The 19,697-nt window shown below is 44.3% G+C and overlaps 2 protein-coding genes across 2 annotated transcripts in view; one reads left to right on the top strand and one right to left on the bottom strand.

Moving 5' to 3' along the window:
- LRWD1 (leucine rich repeats and WD repeat domain containing 1) overlaps nucleotides 1-10,243 on the bottom strand; it is a 40,537-nt gene extending 30,294 nt beyond the window's left edge. The window contains exons 1-4 of the mRNA XM_056864958.1: nucleotides 10,206-10,243; nucleotides 5,578-5,716; nucleotides 2,851-3,085; nucleotides 979-1,098 (exon numbers count right to left, since the gene is read on the bottom strand). Coding sequence (XP_056720936.1) covers nucleotides 979-1,098; nucleotides 2,851-3,085; nucleotides 5,578-5,657 — 435 coding nt within the window. The 5' untranslated portion in view covers nucleotides 5,658-5,716; nucleotides 10,206-10,243. The remainder of the gene's footprint in view (nucleotides 1-978; nucleotides 1,099-2,850; nucleotides 3,086-5,577; nucleotides 5,717-10,205) is intronic.
- Nucleotides 10,244-10,341: 98 nt separating this feature from the next.
- ALKBH4 (alkB homolog 4, lysine demethylase) lies at nucleotides 10,342-19,353 on the top strand. Its single transcript, XM_056864988.1, has 3 exons — nucleotides 10,342-10,476; nucleotides 16,717-16,914; nucleotides 18,648-19,353. The coding sequence occupies exons 1-3, from the start codon at nucleotides 10,342-10,344 to the stop codon at nucleotides 19,317-19,319; spliced, it is 1,005 nt and encodes a 334-aa protein (XP_056720966.1). The 3' UTR covers nucleotides 19,320-19,353.
- Nucleotides 19,354-19,697: the final 344 nt, after the last annotated feature.

Genomic DNA, 19,697 nt, shown 5'->3' on the forward strand with positions numbered 1-19,697 from the left:
GTTGATGTGCCTAATGGGGCAATAACCATATATTAAAGGACTAGACTCTTGCTCATACAAATCCCTAAACACAGATTAACTGTCTGAAATGTACACTCTTTTGTGCAGTGCTAATGTGAAAAACAATTAAATATTTTATACAATAAAATAAAAACAAAAAAACAAACAAGACCCTCTTCAAGCTCCCAGCCAATGAGCACCTTTACAAGCCTCCTAGGAGTACAGGACAACCCAGCCACCCTCCATTTTGGATTATAGATTCTCCTTCAGCACAGATCCTAACACCCCGCTCTGTGCTTTAAGCACTGCTTTAAATACCTGCTGGGAAGCACTCCACAGTGCAGTCTGAAATAGAGCTGGAAAAAGATGTAGTCTTGAAACAGGACATGCGGGACAGATAAAGTGGAAGCAGAGGGACCAGGAATATCAATGACATCAAACCAAGATAAGAGTGCAGAGTACTGACTCCTGGGACTCTTCAGAAACTCAGGGTCCTTATCAAGTTGTTATAACTGAAATTGCCATTTTTTAAAAGAACGGTTTCAATTTTTTAAAAATGTAAACGAAAGCTGCAATGGTGACCCGCCACATAAAGCAGGGGCCCACAACACCGACACATTTTCAGGTGCCGCCAAGTGTTTTTTTAGGAAGTAGGCGGGACCAGGTTCCTATTGGAAGATTTTTTAAAATGTTGCTTTGACAGCAGCTGTGTCAGAATTCCAATATGTGCCCACAGGCTCAAAAAGGTTGGGGACCCCCGACACGCAGTAGTGCCAGTATTCTTCTTCACGGTTAATCCAACCTGGCTACAGAGGTAGAACATGCTTAAATGAATGCCAGCATTCACTTAATATATGCACAGTTTATATATACCCCTTACAGTGAGGTTCCAAGAACAAAAACAGAGGGTAAAAGCTTTGGCTCTAATGCCCTATTGCACCATACGTGGGTAAATGAAAGAGGCATCAGCCAGCTTACCCTGCTGGTCAGCTCACGACTGTTGATCACCCTCACATGATTGGCCAGCTTGGTGACATCTTTGCCATTCAGCTCCTGGAGATTTCGCAGAAGAAACATGACCTTATAGTCATCGCTAGGCTGCAGAGTGGTGGCAAAAAAAAGAAGAAACAGCCTTGAGAATCAGCTCCTTAAGCCTTTCTATGCCGTAACAGAAAATAATAATTTATTATGGTCCAAGTCCACCACAATTAGACAAGATAACATTTCTAAAAGTGTATATACAATAAAAGGTACAGTAAAAGCATAAAAAAATATACAACTATACACTAAGTCAGCACTGTGCCTCAGTAGACTGGCTGCTGCACAGAATCTTGCAACTGTGGCTGAGATTCCAGGCTCAAGGTCAGCCAGAAGAAGGGAGGTGTACCATTCCTCTGATCTCCGAGGATAGGTTGAATAAAAGCGTGCCTGGGGACATTGTATAAGTGGGCAATGCAACAATACAACTGTCCCACTGTTTCAACTTCCTCAGTAGCACGGGGTGTATAAGCGCTCCTGAAATGGGATGTTATGATAAGGCGGATGGGAGCACACTGAGACGAGCCAAGGTGAAATATGCCAAGTATCAAACCTTCTGTTATATTCTCTGAGACCTTCATGTATATTTTCAAGGCATCACCTGTATTAAGCCTTTGTGTGAAGCAGAAGGCTCTTTAGCCTGCTTCGCTTTTTTGGCTTCCTGCCCTTTTGCCTTTTCACTCTATTTCTGGCATGAGGGATAGACTTTGTTGGGAACTGTTGGTCAAGCAGATAAGAACGGTGTACTAAGATGTGGAAAGTTTCGAGATGGTTACAAAACTAATCTGAGTGTAAAAAAGCCCTGGATAAACCTGCCCAGGACAGACATCGATGGATGGAGACCAAGAATGGTTTTGTCTCAGTAATCACTGGCAAGGAGGAAGAAGAGGAGGAGAAGAAGAGTTGCTTTTTATCTCCCGATTGTCTCTACCTTGAAAGAGTCTCAAGCTGCCTTCCCTTCCTCTCCCCACTAGAGACACCTTGTGAGGTATGAGGGGCTGAGAGTTCTGCTGATCCTGCTGGATCTCTCAATGGCCTCTGATACTACTGAGCATAGTATCCTTCTGAGCCGCCTCTCAGCACTGGGAGGGGGGGGCACTGTGTTACTGTGGTTTGAGTTCTATCTGGGGAGTTGGTCTCAGAATGTGGTGCTGGGGGATTCCTGCTCTCCCCTTTGGCTATTGGCCTGGGAGGTTCCACAGGGTGCAGTCTTATCCCCAAAGCTATTTAATATCTACGTGAAACCACTGGGAGAGGTCATCAGGAGGTTTTGGCTGTGGTGCTACCAATATGCTGATGATACCCAGCTCTACCTTCTCTCCCACCAAATTCCAAGGGTGCTGTTGATGTTCTGAACCTGTGCGAGGAGTCAGTAATGGGCTACAGGAGAGTGAACACACTGAATCGTAATCCTGACAAGACAGTGGTTCTGTAGGTTAGTAGAAAAACAGACCAGGGACTTCAGATCTCTCCTGTCTTGGACAGAGTTAGACTTCCCCTGAAAAGCCAGGTTTGTCGCTTGGGAGTGCTACTTGACACAACAGTCACCTTAAAAACCCAGGTGGCTGCAGTGCTTTTGTCATTTCAGTTGGTGTGTCAGCTGCATGCGTTCCTAGATCTGTTAGATCTAGCCACAGTAATCCATACCTTAGTTACATCTAGACTAGACTACTGCAATGCGCTCTACTTGAGGCTACCCTTGAATATTTGGAGACATTCAGACAGACTAACAAGGCTTTGCAAACATGCCTGGAAGACCTCCTAATCCCATGAATGGATAGAATCCCATAGATTGCCAATTCTTATACTCACTGTCAGGTTTACATTGTTCGCATAGCTTAGTACTTTCAGCTGTGGGAACTGCTCCAAGGCAGTCACATCTTTAAGCTGATTGTCATTGCAATTGAGGATGCGGAGGTTCGGCAGGCTCAGGTTGTCGGGAAGCTTCTCCAGCAGGTTGTCGGACAGGTCCAGCTCTTGGAGGTGGCGCAGCTGAGAAAATAACTGTGGTTCCAAATCTTCTGTGGTTATTTGCAATCTGGAGAGGCTGGAAATAAAAAGTTGCACAGAAATCTTTCTTCTATTCAACGTGCCACCTAACCCCCATCCCAGCAAGCCTCGCCCACCTCCTCTGTTCTGCAGCAGGCTTGCTGATGCCAGTCAGTCAGTCACATCATCCTTTATTGGCATAAAATCCCTATACATACGGTAACATGTAAAAAATATAAATATCTGAGCTATAAACAGACAAAATGGTTAAAAGACACTTGCATAAGACAGTGTTGTGAGTTAATACATCCATCCATTTGACTGATTTACGGCGTTCTATAGAAAACTTTAAAAATTGTGCTACCTACTCCAGAAAATGGGGCGAACAGTTATTCAATAGAAAGGAAGCATTACAGGAAAATTGGAAGCATTCAGTCTACATGTCTGCAGAGGGCTTAGTAGTTCATTACACATTTCTGAAGTTTGCTGATGCTTTTAGTGTCCCTTGACACTTTCTCATGCTGTGACTACAAGTTTAAATCCTGTCCGGGGAGGCAAGGGAGGCCATTAATGTTTAAAGTTCTATATGGTTTTCTTGTACTGTACTTATTCATGATGTCAGCTGCCCTGAGCACAGCCTCGGATTGAGGACAGGGTATAAATTGAAATATAAATAAATAAACATGCGTTTTGCATGCAGAAGGCTCCAGGTTCAATCCCTGGAACTTGGCAGTTAAAAGATCTCAGGTAGCAGCGCTACAAAAGACCTCCTTGTTCCTCAGACCCTGGAAAGCTTTTGCCAGTTGGAGTTAACAATACTGAGCTGTATGGACCAATGGTGGGGTTCAGGGGTCCCCCCAACGTGGTACCCGTAGGCACCATGGCACCTGCCAACACCTATTCAGGCACCTGCCAAGTGTTCTAAGTGTTTTGAGGAAATGGGTGGGGCCAGGTAGGGCTTTTGCCCTCCATGGCTTGTGATCGACTATTGGAGGTTTGATTGGCTGTGCAGATTTTTTAAAATGTTGCTTTGGCAGCAGCTGCCATCACAACACAAGGAACTACATTGTTAGGCTATGGCAATCATTGTGTGGCTGGCTAAGGGGAGACATGACAGAAGTCTATAAAATTATGCATGGTTTGGAGAGAGTGGACAGGGAAAGGTTTTTCTCCCTCTCCCATAATACTAGAACGCGAGGTCATCTGTTGAAGCTGGAGGGTGACAGATTCAAAACAGATAAAAGGAAGTATTTTTTCACACAACGCATAGTTAAATTGTGGAACTCCCTGCCCCAGGATGTGGTGATGGCTGCCAACTTGGAAGGCTTTAAGAGGGGAGTGGACATATTCATGGAGGAAAGGGGTATTCATGGCTATTAGTTAAAATGGATACTAGTCATGCTGCATACCTATTCTCTCTAGTATCAGAGGAGCATGCCTATTATATTAGGTGCTGTGGAACACAGGCAGGATGGTGCTGCTGCAGTCGTCTTGTTTGTGGCTTCCTAGAGGCACCTGGTTGGCCACTGTGTGAACAGACTGCTGGACTTGATGGGCCTTGGTCTGATCCAGCTTGGCTTTTCTTATGTTCTTATGGCTCTGCCTCCTGTGGCAGCCATTTTGTGGCAGCCATTTGTTACTGCGCCCACCATGCAGTGTCAGAATTCCAAATGAGCCTGCAGGCTTAAAAATGTTAGGGACCGCTGGTATAGCTCATATGTTTGTTACTGTAAGAGAACTCAAAATTAGAATTAGGCTCTTGGAGATGTCAATCAGGCATCATTGGATGGGTTCACTGAGACAAAGCTGCCACCACCAGCCTGTTTTCAATTCCAGGGTTCATTCCAATGGATCTATAGTGGGATATTAATGTGTCTGCCATGTTATAAATTATTGATTTCTGATCACCACTTACAGGACAGGGTAAAATTTCATTCCCTTCTTCTTTCTAGTATTTGCTTAATGTTTTCAAAGCCCTACAATCACAATTTGTATCTGTTGTTATTCAGTGGTAGTAACCCTTGAAGATGTTGTGTCTTAATTCATATCCCACATTTCCATCTTTTCAAAGCACTCAAGGAAGCTTACAAAAACACCCAAGCATAAAAACAATCACTGCAGATTTTATAAAAGCCACATTAAGCCTAAACAGGAGACTAGATAGCGAAGAAATTGACAACACTGACCAATAGTTTTATGAGTCTAGAGAGCACAGAATGCACCTCAAACTGAACTTGTATATCTTGTTATAAAGATACTAATCCTTCTTTAGAGACTGTATTTCTTAGGATTGTGGCTGAACAAATAACAAAAGGATGCATTACTTGAAAATGCTTTTCCGATTTTGCAATTTCTTAATATTTGGCAATATAATTTTTGGCAATATAATTTAAATACTCTCTTGATTTTGCATTTTCCTCATTTTTGGCAATTTAATTTTTACAGTTTACTGAGAAAGCCTGGCAAAACTGTGACTGCCTAACACCAGGAGTTATTTTTTTTCATTGCAAACCAAGATCTAGGATCTTGAAGATGTTTGACTGAACTTACTTCAGAGTTTTGATCTTCCTCAGCCTTGTGGACTTGGGCACTCCTCTTGCCAACAGAAATTCTGTGGTTATTTTGGACATTTTTAATCTCTTCCAGTTTTCTGCTCACCCAGAGCTGTCCAATATCTTTCTGAAACCTCCTAGAAAAATAAACGAAGATTAAGAGGATCGTCACTAAATTACCCAAGGAGATAATTCGTTTGTAGCCTAAACATTTGCTATTGCTTGAACACAGTTCATCTTGCCAAACTGAATGGCCTTCAAATTCTCCTGTTATATCACCAGGTGCAGTGGCTATAAACAATCACCGTATTTATTTGTATACTTTTCACTTTCACAACCCAGTCATTTAAAAATTGTTTGAGAGTGTTTCTTTCTGTGTATAAAGTCCTGCTGAATAAGGATTCACTTCATGGCTACAATGTATTCATTAACCTTTAAGGTGCCACAACACTCTTCTTTCTCTTCTGCTGCAACAGACATGGGTAGCTACCACACTGGAATTTGTCTCCTCCCAAACATCCAAAGGACAAGAGAAGGCTTACTATTGAAAAGAATCAGCCTAATTGTTATAAGGATGAAGTTGTATTTTCTGACAAAACACAGGGCTCTCAGCAGCTTGAGCCAAAAGCTAAGATTTTGGGCTTAGCTACAGTCTCTATTAGAGTACCTAAGTCAAAAATATCAAGTAAAGGAAAGTTCAGTATTATGGACATGGTATCTTGCATACTCCTGGTCAACAAATTGATTCTGTACTGTGTCTAAAGTGTTGTGAATTTACATTATTGCTTCGGTTTCTGGAACAGAAGTAGCATTTCTTAAATTGTATTGAACCAAAGGGTTAGCTACTGTTTTGTGTCAGTTGGGGAGATTATAGCCCAATCAATGGCTATGATTGGGTTAATCCACTCCCTTTGGGATTCTCCTGTCTTTATTTCAGGTTTATTTTTTAAGAACTTTCATCCCATTGAATAGCCTTGCTTACCTACGGGTCACCTGAATTCTTTGGCATTAGCCGTCTAGGGACTGTTGGGGTATCAGAATGTTATTTGTTTTTTATTATTTATCAACCTACTGTGAAAATAACATTTGTATTGTTTTTAATCTATTGTAAGCCACCCTGAAAAACATTCAACCAAAAGTTCAACTCTAAATCTTTTTTAAAAAGCAGGGTATACATATCTAAATAAAATGATATTAATTTCTCAATAAAGCACACACGTAAAAAGATTGGTCCATTATAACTGTTCTTGTCTACAGTGCCAACTTAGCCATACAAAACACTTTATAGCCCAATCTTATGCACGTTTGCTCGGAAGTATATAGCCTAATCGGCTCAGGGATTCGCTCCAAAGTAGGCACACATAGGGTTACAACCTTCAAGTTAGGGGAGTGAGCTATTGGAATCAGTTATCCCTTATTTTAGGAAATGTTTTCAGGGAATAGCAAAGCTCTTTGATACTTCAACGAGAAGGATAATAATGATAACTTGCTTGAAAACCTGGCTGTTTAACCGCCACCAATGTCACCTTGTAATACCAAGTCACAGAGGAACGCTGGGTAGAGTTGGGTTCAAGAGTGTATTCTCAGTTCACGCAACAGCATCCTGCATGAATTAAGCGGGGTACCCTAGAATGATCTTCAGAATGTTTTGCAACATACTTGGGCTCTTCAGCAAGAAGAAGAATTTGTTTTTATACCCTGGAGACTCAACCCGGCTTACAATCACCTTCCCTTTCTCTCCCCACAACAGACATTTTGTGAGGTAGGTGAGGCTGAGATAGTTAGGAGAGAACTGTGACTAGCCCAGGGTAACCCAGCAGGCTTCATGTGTAGGAGTGGAGAAACCAACCTAGTTCACTAGATTAGAGTCCACGTCTCATGTGGAGGAGCGGGGAATCAAATTTGTCCTTGAAGGAAGTTTGAAAACAACTGGTTATTTGAACCTGGCCCAGTTGCTACAAAACATCATCTTGCACAAATGGTTAGGTGTACAAGATTTTAACCCACATTTCAAAGATGCTGTGTATAGACTCATTTCCACAATGCTGTTTAGTCCCACATCACTGAATACGGTCCACATCCAAAACATATGTATACAGAAGCTAGGAGGGCTTTCTTTCATCTACACCAGATTTGAAAACTCTCCTCCCTTCTAGACTCTGTTGACCTGGCCACTCTGATCTGTTTCTGCAACCTGTAGACTAGATTACTGCAATATGCTGTACATGTGGTAGCCCTTGAAGACAACCTGTTTATTTCCAAGCTCATTTCAAGGTGCACACTAAAAAGCCCTTTGTAACCTGGGACCTATATCTGAAGACATGCCCTTGCCTGTATCAACCTCTGCTAGCAACACCTGTGCCAACTATGTTCCTCAGAGGAACCTGTCCTTTTGGTTTCCTACTCTACCCACTCCTGGTAGGGGGCATTCTGTCAATCAGTTCCCAGGCTTTTTTTTTTACTTGCTGCCCATTTCTTGGAATGACTTAATAGAGGTTGATTGGAAAGCACCAGAATGAAAGGTTTTTTTCCAAAAGGCCCTTTCAGAAGAGGGTGGGGGAGATTTCTGACAGATGATCAACCTAATGTTGCTTTCTTTGAAAGATTTATGATATTATAGCGTGGATATGATTTGTATTGTTTTTAACGGTGCTATCTAGCCTATGGGAATCATCAGATCCTGGAAGCTAAGCAGGGTTGGTGCTTGGAAGGAAGACCACCAAGGAAGACTCTGCAGCTTCTTGCTGGGGTCGCCATAAGTTGGCTACCACTTGACGGAACTTTACAGACACACATCAAGCCTATGGACAAATTTGTGAGCCCTTTGACCTACGCAAGAAAGGCAGCATATAAATACTTTGATATAAGTAAAGCATGCTGAAGTCGGCAGAATTTAATACAAAGTAAACAGGTCAGGGACCTGACTGACACCCTCTAAAATCACACACACACACTTACACACACATATCCTCATGTGATAAGGAAGTTGCACTCACACAGTTGAATCACACCTGGGCTCCAGTGAACCTAAGAGACTGATGTGGTTGCATGCACCCATCCGGCATTGCTTCGATAGTTCCATTCTAGGGTTTGCTTGAAACTCTTTGTGAGTGTCTTTTTCTGCCTAACAACCAGAGAGATGTTTCCTCCTCCAGAGGTATGGCATACGGGGCACTTCAGCCTTCTAAAGCTATGCTTTGCACAGGCACAGAGGCACTCTCTCCTTTATCATGGTGTCAAAGCCACACCTTGCTGTTAAGAACCTGTGGCTAAATTCAACGACGGTGCATGCTGGAGGGAAAATGGAAGAGCTTTTCTGTGTTTTCAATTTTAATCTACCCCAAAAGAGGGAGGGTTCAGGCCGGAGGCACCCATCTGGCTTTTGGGGGGCGATCGGTTGCCTTACTATTCTGACCTTAACATATGTCTGTTGAGAAACATTTACAGTGCATTTACAAAACATATTAAAAATCTTTCGGGGGGGTTTAGAAAAAAGACTAAGCAGGAAAAACATCCTCTGTGAGGAATGGGGAGTCTGTTTGGTTTTTAGGGGTCGGGGATGTCTTGATACTTCCCTGAAATGGACATTGTGATTTGAGCTGTTGGGGGGGGGGGGAGTATTTATTTACAGTAGTTGCACACCTCTTTCTAAACATAAACCTTTCATACCGCCTTATGGGGTGGGGAAGGAGAAAATGGCTTCCCCCCACCATGCTATGAATTTAGATCTCGACCAAAGACCCTTTCTTGCCGAAAGGGATAACTGGGGACGGGGCCGATTGTCTTATTATTCCTCTTGTAACTTCCCGCCAGACACACACATGTCCAGTCGTTCATTCACACTACCTCTTTACAACCCACAAGATTTCAGGATGGAGAGGGGTGGGTGTGGAGGAAAGGGAGACAATATAAAGCTAAGGATTGCATTTTGCTTGGAATGGGGTGAGGGGGTTTGAACCTCTGAAAGGAGAAAACACGCGCGGGGGGGTAAAGAATTGGGGTGGGGACCACAGGGGTCAGACACGGGGCTGCCTGGCCTCCCCCATCTATTGTGGGAATCCTGTTGTTTCAAACGAAGATGGACGGGCGAGGATGGGATTTTGGGGACGGGGGGAGGGGGGGTCGCCTGGCTGGAGGGCTGCTCCTCCTTCCCCTCCCCCAACCCTTACTTCCCCCCCCCCCCGATGTGGTTTATTTTTAAATAAGCACCTCCAAGCATCCCCCTCCCCCGCACCTCGATCCCCCCGAAAGAAAGCGGGGGGCGGAGGAGGATCGGGGGGGGAGGGCCTTCTATCCCGAGCAACGGCATCTTTAAAACCGCGGCCCACGCCGCCACTACAACTCCCGCCATGCCCCGCGCGGCAAATAGAACGCGGCTCCTACGGGCGAGCTGGGCCGGGCGCTGCCGGGAAAGCGAGTCCTCCCCCTCACACACTCACTCACACACACACCCCAGGTCCCTTTCCCCGGCCCAGTCAGACAAGCGGTCGGGCCTAGGAAAGGAGGGCCGCCGAGGCCGCGTCTCCCGCCCCCCCCCCTCTCGTTCTCGTTCTCTCCCCGCGCTCCCCTCCCTGCCCAGCCGGAGACGGGCTTTACCCGGCGGGCGGCGGCGGCTCCTCCTCTCACCTCCGAGGCGGGAAGGCCTCTCTTCCGCCGCGGCCTCCGGTGGCGCGCGCGCGCTCGCTCGCCCGCCCGCCCGGGGAAGCGGAAGGAGCCTCGAGCCGGGGAAAGGGGGGGGGAGGAGAAGGTCGCCGAGGCGGGGATGGAGGCTGTGAGGGGAGGAGGAGGACGACGGCGACGGAGAGTGGCCGGGGCCTCCTCAGCCGGGCCCGGGGCCTGCGGGTGCCAGGGAAGCCGCTCCTGCCTGCTTTGCGAGGAGGCCGCCCCGCCCCCGCAGGTACCCAGCGCGGCATCACGGGGGAGGGGCTTGGTGGGTGGGTCGGCCTGGGAGGGCGGGAAAGGGGGCCGGGGCGCGTTCTCGAGCCCCCCCCCGGAAAGGAGGAGGGAAACACACACACGTTTTAAACACGTTTCCCTACCTCTCCCCCCCCACCACCCCCCTCCCCTTGAAAAGGGGAGGCTTCAAGCCTGCCTCTGAGCATGTGCGGAACGCAGGGCCGGGTTTAGGCTTGATGAGGCCCTGAGCTGTTGAAGGGAATGGGGCCCTTTGTAGGTCCAGCTGTCCTTTGTCGACAACAAATTGTCGCTGTTTGTGTGTGTGTTGAATATATGCTATCTGTAGTAGAAAAGGGCCAGAGTCCAGCAGCACCTTAAAGACTAACAAAAAATATTTTCTGGCAGGGTAGGAGCTTTCGGGAGCCACAGCTCACTTCTTCAGATACGAAGGGGTAGAAAAGGGCCAGAGTCCAGCAGCACCTTAAAGACTAACGGAAATATTTTCTGGCAGGGTGGGAGCTTTCGGTAGCCGCAGCTCACTTCTTCAGATACGAAGGGGTAGAAAAGGGCAAGAGTCCAGCAGCACCTTAAAGACTTAACAAAAATATTTTCTGGTAGGGTAGGAGCTTTCGTGAGCCGCAGCTCACTTCTTCAGATACCTTCTTCAGAAAGCTCATACCCTGCCAGAAAATATTTTTGTTAGTCTTTAAGGTGCTGCTGGACTCTTGCCCTTTTCTACTACTGCAGGCAGACTAACACGGCTACCCACTGTGAATTATATGCAATCTGGTAATTTATGGACCTACTAGGTATCTCAAGCCGTTTGCACATAACAAAATGTGTTTTTTTTTTTATCAAAGTAAAATGCAGGCGGGGCCCATTACTTACATCGTAGGAGCCTACACAACACAAAACACTGTTGCTGTATGTAGGTTTTATTTTATTTGTTTTTTTATCTTATATTTTGGAAAGGTACATCGTGTTTTTTTTCCTTTAAATTTTTTGGGGGGCCCCAAGAAAGTGGGGCCCTAAGCTATAGCTTGTTTAGCTTATATGTAAATCCGGCACTGGAAGAATGCCCTCGCTGTAAAATGTGTTTTTTTTATCAAAGTAAAATGCAGGCGGGGCCCATTACTTACATCATAGGAGCCTACACAACACAAAACACTGTTGCTGTATGTAGGTTTTATTTTATTTGTTTTTTATCTTATATTTTGGAAATGTACATCGTTGTTTTTTCCTTTAAATTTTTTTTTTGGGGGGGGCCAAGAGAGTGGGGCCCTAAGGTATAGCTTGTTTAGCTTATACGTAAATCCGGCCCTGGCAGAACGCCCTCGCTGTGTGTTAAGCGCCTTCAAGCCGCTTCCGACTCATGTGCTGTTTATGCATGGGAGGTTTTGCCTTGGAGTTGCCGCTCTTTGGATGCACCTTTTCCTCCATCGATATTCTCAAAACTCAACAATAAGCCCCCATTGCAGAGTTTTCAGAATTTGGATGGGGGGGAAGGTACATCTATAGAGTGGCAAATCCAAGGCAAAACCTCCTATGAATAAATGGCCGTGGCGACCCTATGAATCAATGTCATCTAAAATGTCCTATCTTTAACAGCCTTGCTCAGATCTTGCAAATCGAGGGCCGTGGCTTCCTTTATTGAGTCAAAGCAGCAAAGCTAAGGCAAAAAACCCCATGCATAAAAGGCCTAAGTCAACAGCAAGGCTTCTTGGATTGATTCAACAAAGGAAGCCTTGCTGCTGACTTAAACCTTTTATGCAGGGGCGGGGTGGGGGTTGCCTTAGCTTTGCTGCTCTGTAGATGCACATTTTCCCCATCCGAATTCTCAAAACTCAAAAATAAACTCCCAGGCAGAGTTTTGAGAATTCGGATGGGAGAAATGTGCATCTAAAAAGTGGCAAATCCAAGGCAAAACCTCCCATGCATAAATAGCCTTCGTGGCAGGGACGATCAGTTGACAGTGTAGTTTAAGTGGAGGAAGCCATGCTAGTCTGTCATAGCAAAACAAAAAAAGTCCAGGGGCCACCTTAAAAGGCTAATAGTACTTATTCCACAATGCACTTTCGTGAGACTTCTTCGGATATCTTTTTCTCACGGATGCTAGAATACTGGAATAAATGTTGCCGGCCTTATAAGGTGCTACTGGGCTCCTCGTTTGACAAGCAGGCTGATTCCAGATTCTGCGAAAACAAAAACAGGAATCCGGTGGCACCTTTAAATATCTTAATTTTCTGAAGCCTGGCGCTTTCCTACGTTAGAGCTCACGTTTTTCCAGTTTTCTGAACAAAAGAAAGTGAGCCCTGACCCTGGAGTTGGAGACTGGGATACATTTTGTTACTTTCAGACTGAGCTCCTGGTTCATGGGCATGCCTGGATAATCATTGCAGAGAGGAGAACAAAGCCGTGTTAGTCTCTTGAAGGAAGGAAGAGGGTGAGAAAGAGAAAGAAAGAATCTTGTGGCACTTGTGGCAATGAAATTTTGCCTTTATGGTGCTACAAGATTGCTGCTTTTTTATTGTTGATAATATCTACACGAGTGCATTGAACAAAAAGCACTCCGTTGCTAATTGTGCTAATAAACAACGGGTGTTTTAATTTTTTTTAAAGCACCAACTAAAGTATTTCTCAAAGTAGTTTAAAAAAAAAAAACTCCTAGAACAGGTCTTGTTGCTCTGGCTTGTGGGATCTTCCTCCCCACCCCCAACCTTGCAATGTGTGTGTTAAGTGCCCTCAAGTCACTTCGAACTCATGGCGACCCTATGAATCAATGTCCTCCAAACTTGCAATAGTACCTGAAATAGTATAAAATAATACAGAAGGAGGAATCTTACTGACTGCACCTCTTGGCATTTGGGGGTTCATTGTTTGCAGAATTGTTCCCCCTCCCCCATATTATAGATGTAGACAGGAAAAGAAAACACGAGAGATTATATACAATATACTTATGTCCTCTGTTGCCAGATTTTAGTACATACATACATATTAAATACACATTATGAACATATAATATCCTCAGTTGAAAAAGGATACATATAATACAATCTGTTTCAGTAGACTGATTTAGACAGATAGTTTGTACATACATAATGATATACATTATTACCTACATAATGGGTTGTAGCCGACAACTCTTCTGCAGGCACCAGGAGCTTCTGGTGGAAGAAAACAGCAGCCGGATGGAGGCAATGGATACAAACTGCTGTATTTAGTTGACAGCATATATATGGTATAAAAGCTGTTGTCTTTATAGATAGATAATGTCTTCACTGACAGATTCTACATAATGATCAGCTGAGGACAGCCCTTTGTGCGTCTTATAACGTAGGCAGGTGTGCACGTAAGGTTCTGCCACAATAAATCTTTGTTCTGGAGGTGCCCCAAAGAAACTCTTGTTGTAACAGGTTGGCAGGGCTATACATTTGAAGTATTATTTACAACTAAGAGCCCTGAGTACCTAGCTTGCTGGGGGTAAAGTGTAGACAACTGGGGAAGGCAATGGCAAACCACCCCGTAAACAAAGTCTGCCTAGTAAACGTCGGGATGTGACGTCACCCCATGGGTCAGTAATGAGCCGGTGCTTGCACAGCGGACTACCTTTATGAGCCTGTAGAGCCTTACATAGTGAGACTGCTGTTTTTACACATGTCGTGGCCAGACATTTTATCTTGTGTGGGGAAGAAGAGGTAATGCCTCCTCTAGGACTGCATTTACTACCTGTGCTTTTTTTAGAGTCATGGTTTTCAGGCACCTTTTAAATCAGTCAATCTAACCCCTTAGCTGAACAGTAAGGACTCCTACCCACTAGCGTTGCCAAGTCGCACCCCTCCCCCAGCCGGGGATGGGAGGTTAGGGTTGCCAGATCCAAGTTGGGAAACTCCTGGATATTTGGGGATGGGGCCTGGGGAAGACCTGGACCTCGGTAGGGTACAATGCCATACATAGAGGCCACCCTCCAAAGCATCCATTTTCTCCAGGGAAACTGATCTCTGTAGTCAGGAGATGAGCTGTAATTCTGGGGAATCCACCTTGAGGCTGGCATTCCTTCCCCCCCCCCCCAACTATATTTAACCTATGTGAAGAGCTTGGGCTTTTTCACTGTCCCAAGCATTTTATGTGACATTACATCACTAACAATTAAGACAACCCTGCAAGGTAGCATAGCAGTACTATCCCTCACAGACCATGGGCAAGGTGAAATTTCAGCTAGTGGATTCCTGGCTTTCAATGCCCTTCTTGAGCTCTTGATGATTTTTTAAAGGACAAATGGAAGAATTTATCAACGAATGAGATGGTAACTGGAGCCTCCATCATTACAGGCAAGAGAACCAGATGCTATGGGCCAAACCCAGGAAAAAGGCTGTTACATCATGACACCTGTGAGCTTGCCAAGGGCACCTGGCCAGCCATTGCTGGAAAATACCTAAATGGTGCTATGAAAGGCAATATACTCCCAACAGTCCCTATATACCAAGGGCATTTCCTGTATTAATTGGAACCCGACCCTGGTAAACCACTGTCCCAATTATGTTGCTATTTTTGCTTTTTGGGGAGAGAGGGATGCCATGTTAAAATTTTAATATTAATTGCTTGAGTTGTACATTCTTCAGAGTCCAGCCCCCCCCCCCCCAATCCTCTAGAAAGGAGAGAAGGTACAACTTGTTTTTCATGTGCATGCAAGTAAATGCCTGCATGTGAGCACTAAGGTGCTTTCCAGTCCATGGCCTGCCATATCACATGATTCTGAACTGTTGATTAAACTGTTTTCCTAGTATACCTTCAACCTAAAGAACAACATTCTTTGCTTTTAAATGGGCACAGGAGAATCTGTAGAGGAATAAGGAATGTAGCAAACGGAACCGAGCCCTCAGCAATGATTAAACCCTTTTATATGCAAACCATTCTAAGTATCAAAACTTATGTACAAAAGCTCTTCCTGTTAAAATAACAATTTTTCCTAGTTTTAAAACAATCTCCGCTCCTTTTATAACAAGAAGCCAAGAAACAGGAAGCTTTTAAGACATTAGTAAATTATTTCAGACCATTATTCTGGCAGTGTTTCTATTAAGAGAATTTTAAAGTCAAACAAACTCTGGTGAAATATTTAACGAAAGGTCTTGATTGCTTACTTTTCTTTTCACAGAACAGGTTGTCTAGTTCTTTGTATTCTTTCCCCACCCCCATACATTTTCTGTCTTTGCAAGTGGATTGAGTAGCTTTGCTACCACTCAAGTGCTAATAATGTTGTTCATAGGTAGAAGTTCATAGCTTCATTTAACCCTACAGGTGATTCAGGAGAGAATTTCAAACATATCACTTTCACACCTAGAAGATCCTTACTCTGTGACCCAAAGGATAACATTTACACGCTTCTGATTGCATGCTTGAAAATGTTGCACATACTCTGTGCATCTATTTTTTTTTAAACAGGCTCTCCTATTTAATTTTACACATTTTTATCAATAAAAATATTGCAACACAGATGGCACCTGGCAGAAATTCATATATCTTAATGGAATCCCGTAGAATTCTCTCTCATCTGCAGGGTTCCCAAATTTCATTGATTGAAATACTATGGCAATAAGTAGTACTTTAAAATATTACAATAAAATAATAGTTTTAATACAGCTGATTAAAAAGTGTAACGAAGAATAAGGAAAATAAATTTCCCTTCATTTTAAATAGAGTAACTCAAACAGATTCTAGACAATGTAAGGAATTGCTTCTGCCAAGGTAGCTAGTTCATGCAAACTAGCAGCCTGCCCTCCAATACAGAATACCAATCACCCACAAAATGCAGCCCACAAATTCTACTCAAAGACAACTCATTTAACAATATAGTATGTATATGTATGTTTTTTCCGTCAAGTCAGCTGACCTATGGCAACCCCATAGGGTTTTCAAGGCAAGAGATGTTCAGCGGTGGTTTGCCGTTGCCTGCCTCCGTGTGGGCTGAGAGGGTTCTGAGAGAGCTGTGACTGGCCCAAGGTCACCCAGCAGGCTTCATGTGGAGGAGTGGGGAATTGAACCCGGTTCTCCAGATTAGAGTCCGCCACTCTTAACCACTACACCACACTGGCTCGACAACCATATAATAAGGATACTGCATTTATGTAAAGTGGAACATTTCTTTCAAAGATAAGTGGGACTGCCATTACCTTTTCTATTTTTGTGTGCAACAGTATCCAAACGGAAAATGTTCTCTCTTTTTCTCCCTCCCTTCTTTCCTCAGAAAAGAGAGAACTTTGTTTACAGTCCACTGACGGGCTTGGCTGTGGGAGAAGAGCAATCGGAATTTGCAGGCTGGGCCTTTCAGTTTCCAGGAGTTTTTTTGCTTGAAGACTTCATAAGCCTAGAAGAGGAAAGCAAGATGGTGGAGCTGATGGATCAAAACACTTGGAAGCCGTCGCAATCTGGCAGAAGAAAGCAGGTCTTGTCCTTGCATTGAAATTTCTCCTAGCTCTGAAGTCTTCAACCTTTCCAGCTCTTTTACCCCAACCTGGCACCCAACATGTTGAATGTCTTACTTATGCCTTTCTCCTTCATTAAAAAAGAGAGAGAGAGAGAGAGAGAGAGAGAGAGAGAGAGAATTTAAGACTATAAGAGCCCTTCTAGATTCGACCAAAGGTCCATCTGATCCACTAACCTGTTTTGCGGAGTGGTCAACCAGATGCTTTAGAAAGTCCACAAACAGGGACATAGAGGTTAAAGCTTCACTTTGTCATTGCCTGCCAGCAACAGCTATTTAGAGGCAAAGGTTCCACTCAGTCCAGCAGCACCCATTAGCCATGATGGCTATCTCCCATAAATTTGTCTAATACCCTTTTAAAGCAATCTAAGCTAGTAGCCACCCCTCTTTCCTGTGGCACTTTTCTATTTTATGTCCTGAATCTACTGCCCATCAATTTCATCATGTTCTCCCAAATTCCAGTGTTAACGAGAGAAGGAAGAAAAGTTCTCTCCACTTTCCCCACAACCCTGCTGTTCAAGATTGCACTGTCTGAAAAACAATGCTAGGAGGCAACATCAGGCCTCTATGGCCTGTTGGTTGTTTACCTCCAAGGTAAATGGTTTAGTGCTGTATGAAACAGGATGCTGGACTAGATGGGCCACTGGTCTGATCCAACAGAGTTCGCTTTTAATGTGCTGCTGCTGCTGCTTATGATGTATGCTTTAAATATCTTATTAAATCCATCTCGTCCAGCATTGGTGAGCCAGATGCCTCTGGGAAACTTAACAAAGATGACAACTACCTCTGTTTATCACCACTACTTGGTGTTCAGACACACAGGTCTCTGAACATAGTTTCCATTCTTAGCTATCATGGTTAATTGTTATCGATAGACCTGTCCTCTGTGAAACAGTTTGGTCTTTCTTTTGAAACACACCCCAGCTACCATCACCACATCTTGGGAATTTTGTGTGTGTGTGTAAAGTACCTTCAAGTCGCAGCCGACTTATGGCAACCCCTTTTGGGGTTTTCATGGCAAGAGACTAACAGAGGTGGTTTGCCAGTGCCTTCATCTGCACAGCAACCCTGGTATTCCTTGGTGGTCTCCCATCCAAATAATAAGCAGGGCTGACCCTGCTTAGCTTCTGAGATCAGTTATTTAAAACAAGCAAAATTATTGTCCCAAAACAGCAGAATTTCCCCTGCTTCTGTCACCCTTAAGAAGGCAGGGTAAAGACTTATGCTGTGCATTCAGCCTTCACCTCCCGGCCACTAGAAATGGAGCTCTGCACACCAGGTACTGCCCACGTTTTTCCAGTTTATCACAACAACGAGAAAGACGCGCTTTTGAAAAAAAAAAGGAGCCTTGAGATGTTTCAGGGTGGCAAATTCTATACTAGATCAAACTTGCAGGCGATGAGGTTACAGATGTAATACACACCTCCCTGCTTATATAACTCTTAGCATTTATATTGAATTGTACAGATTTCAGAGTGTTTCACAACAATTATCGCAGAAATCCTTAACAGTAGTCTTGCAAAGGAGATCAGAATTATCTACATCTTAAAAAGGTGGGGAGCTGAAAAAAGAGGTGTTGTCTAAAGTTCTCTAAAGCAAGATTTGAACGAGGGCTTCACAGCTCATATTCTTAGCTGTGATTCCACACAATCTCAAGTACCGTTTCTCTCTCCTTCCCCCCTCCTTTTCAATAGGATTATGGTCCCAAAGTCAACTTCAAGAAGCACAAACTGAAAGTGGCTGGTTTTTCCGGCTTGCCCAAATTCAGCCAGGAGCTTGTGACACGGATGAAAAACCATTCCCCACTGGCAGGCTTCTTTCCTGTTGAGCAGTGCAACTTGGATTACGGCCCCGAGAGAGGATCTGCCATTGACCCTCACTTGGATGACTGCTGGCTTTGGGGTGAGCGCCTAGTGAGCTTGAACTTGCTATCAAGCACCATGCTTTCCATGTCTTGTGATTCTGAGGACAGTGTCCAGTTATTCCCTGCTTTCCTTAGCATAAAGGAGCAGATGCATGGCTCTGGGTCACCCCCTGCCCTTCAGAACCATCATCCACCACCCAGTTTTACTTCTGCAGAAAGACTCGGAAACACTATTGAATGGGAAACGGATGCTTCCACAAAGTTGGTTCCATCCAAAGACATTACCGTTGCCGTTCACTTACCTAGGCGATCGCTTGTGGTTCTGTACGGTCCTGCTCGCTACGTATGGAAGCACGCCATTTATCGCAATCACATCACAAGCCGCCGGATCTGCGTCACCTTCAGAGAGGTGTCCGAGGAGTTCAGTCATGGAGGAGAGCAGGAAGAACTGGGTAGAAAGCTGCTAGAAATTGCCCTAACGTTCCAGGGAAAACCCGTGTAAGCATTTGAGAGAAAGAATTGTGATTCTTATTTGTTTGGTTGGCTAACTGGAAATTAACGTGCAAAGCTTTTATGAACTCAACTCTGGGTGGTTGTGGTTTTCTTTCTGAGAAACAAAGTTGCAAGAAATATTCTATGAAGATTGTGGTTTCCAAACTTCCTACTGCCAGGGAATCTTTTCCACAGTGATTTTATTATTTACATTTATATCCCGCTCTCATTCCCGGCAATCCGGGCTCAGGGCGGCTCACAACACACTATAAAATAATCAGTTAAAATCTATATTAAAACATACCTTGAAATTCATACCATATATTATAAAACAAGATGGCGCGATTTCAGCTGCTGGGAAGTCCTGGCCAGCCAGTAAGCCCCAAAC

This window comes from Euleptes europaea, chromosome 19 (assembly GCF_029931775.1).
Source record: "Euleptes europaea isolate rEulEur1 chromosome 19, rEulEur1.hap1, whole genome shotgun sequence".
NCBI lineage: Eukaryota > Metazoa > Chordata > Lepidosauria > Squamata > Sphaerodactylidae > Euleptes > Euleptes europaea.

What these genes read in the sequence shown, in the direction of transcription:
- ALKBH4 (XM_056864988.1), top strand. Translation starts at nt 10,342, where the DNA reads ATGGAGGCTGTGAGGGGAGGAGGAGGACGACGGCGACGGAGAGTGGCC. An exon ending in AGGCCGCCCCGCCCCCGCAG is followed by an intron (nt 10,477 to 16,716) that starts GTACCCAGCGCG and finishes TTCTTTCCTCAG; the next exon opens with AAAAGAGAGAACTTTGTTTA. An exon ending in AATCTGGCAGAAGAAAGCAG is followed by an intron (nt 16,915 to 18,647) that starts GTCTTGTCCTTG and finishes CCTTTTCAATAG; the next exon opens with GATTATGGTCCCAAAGTCAA.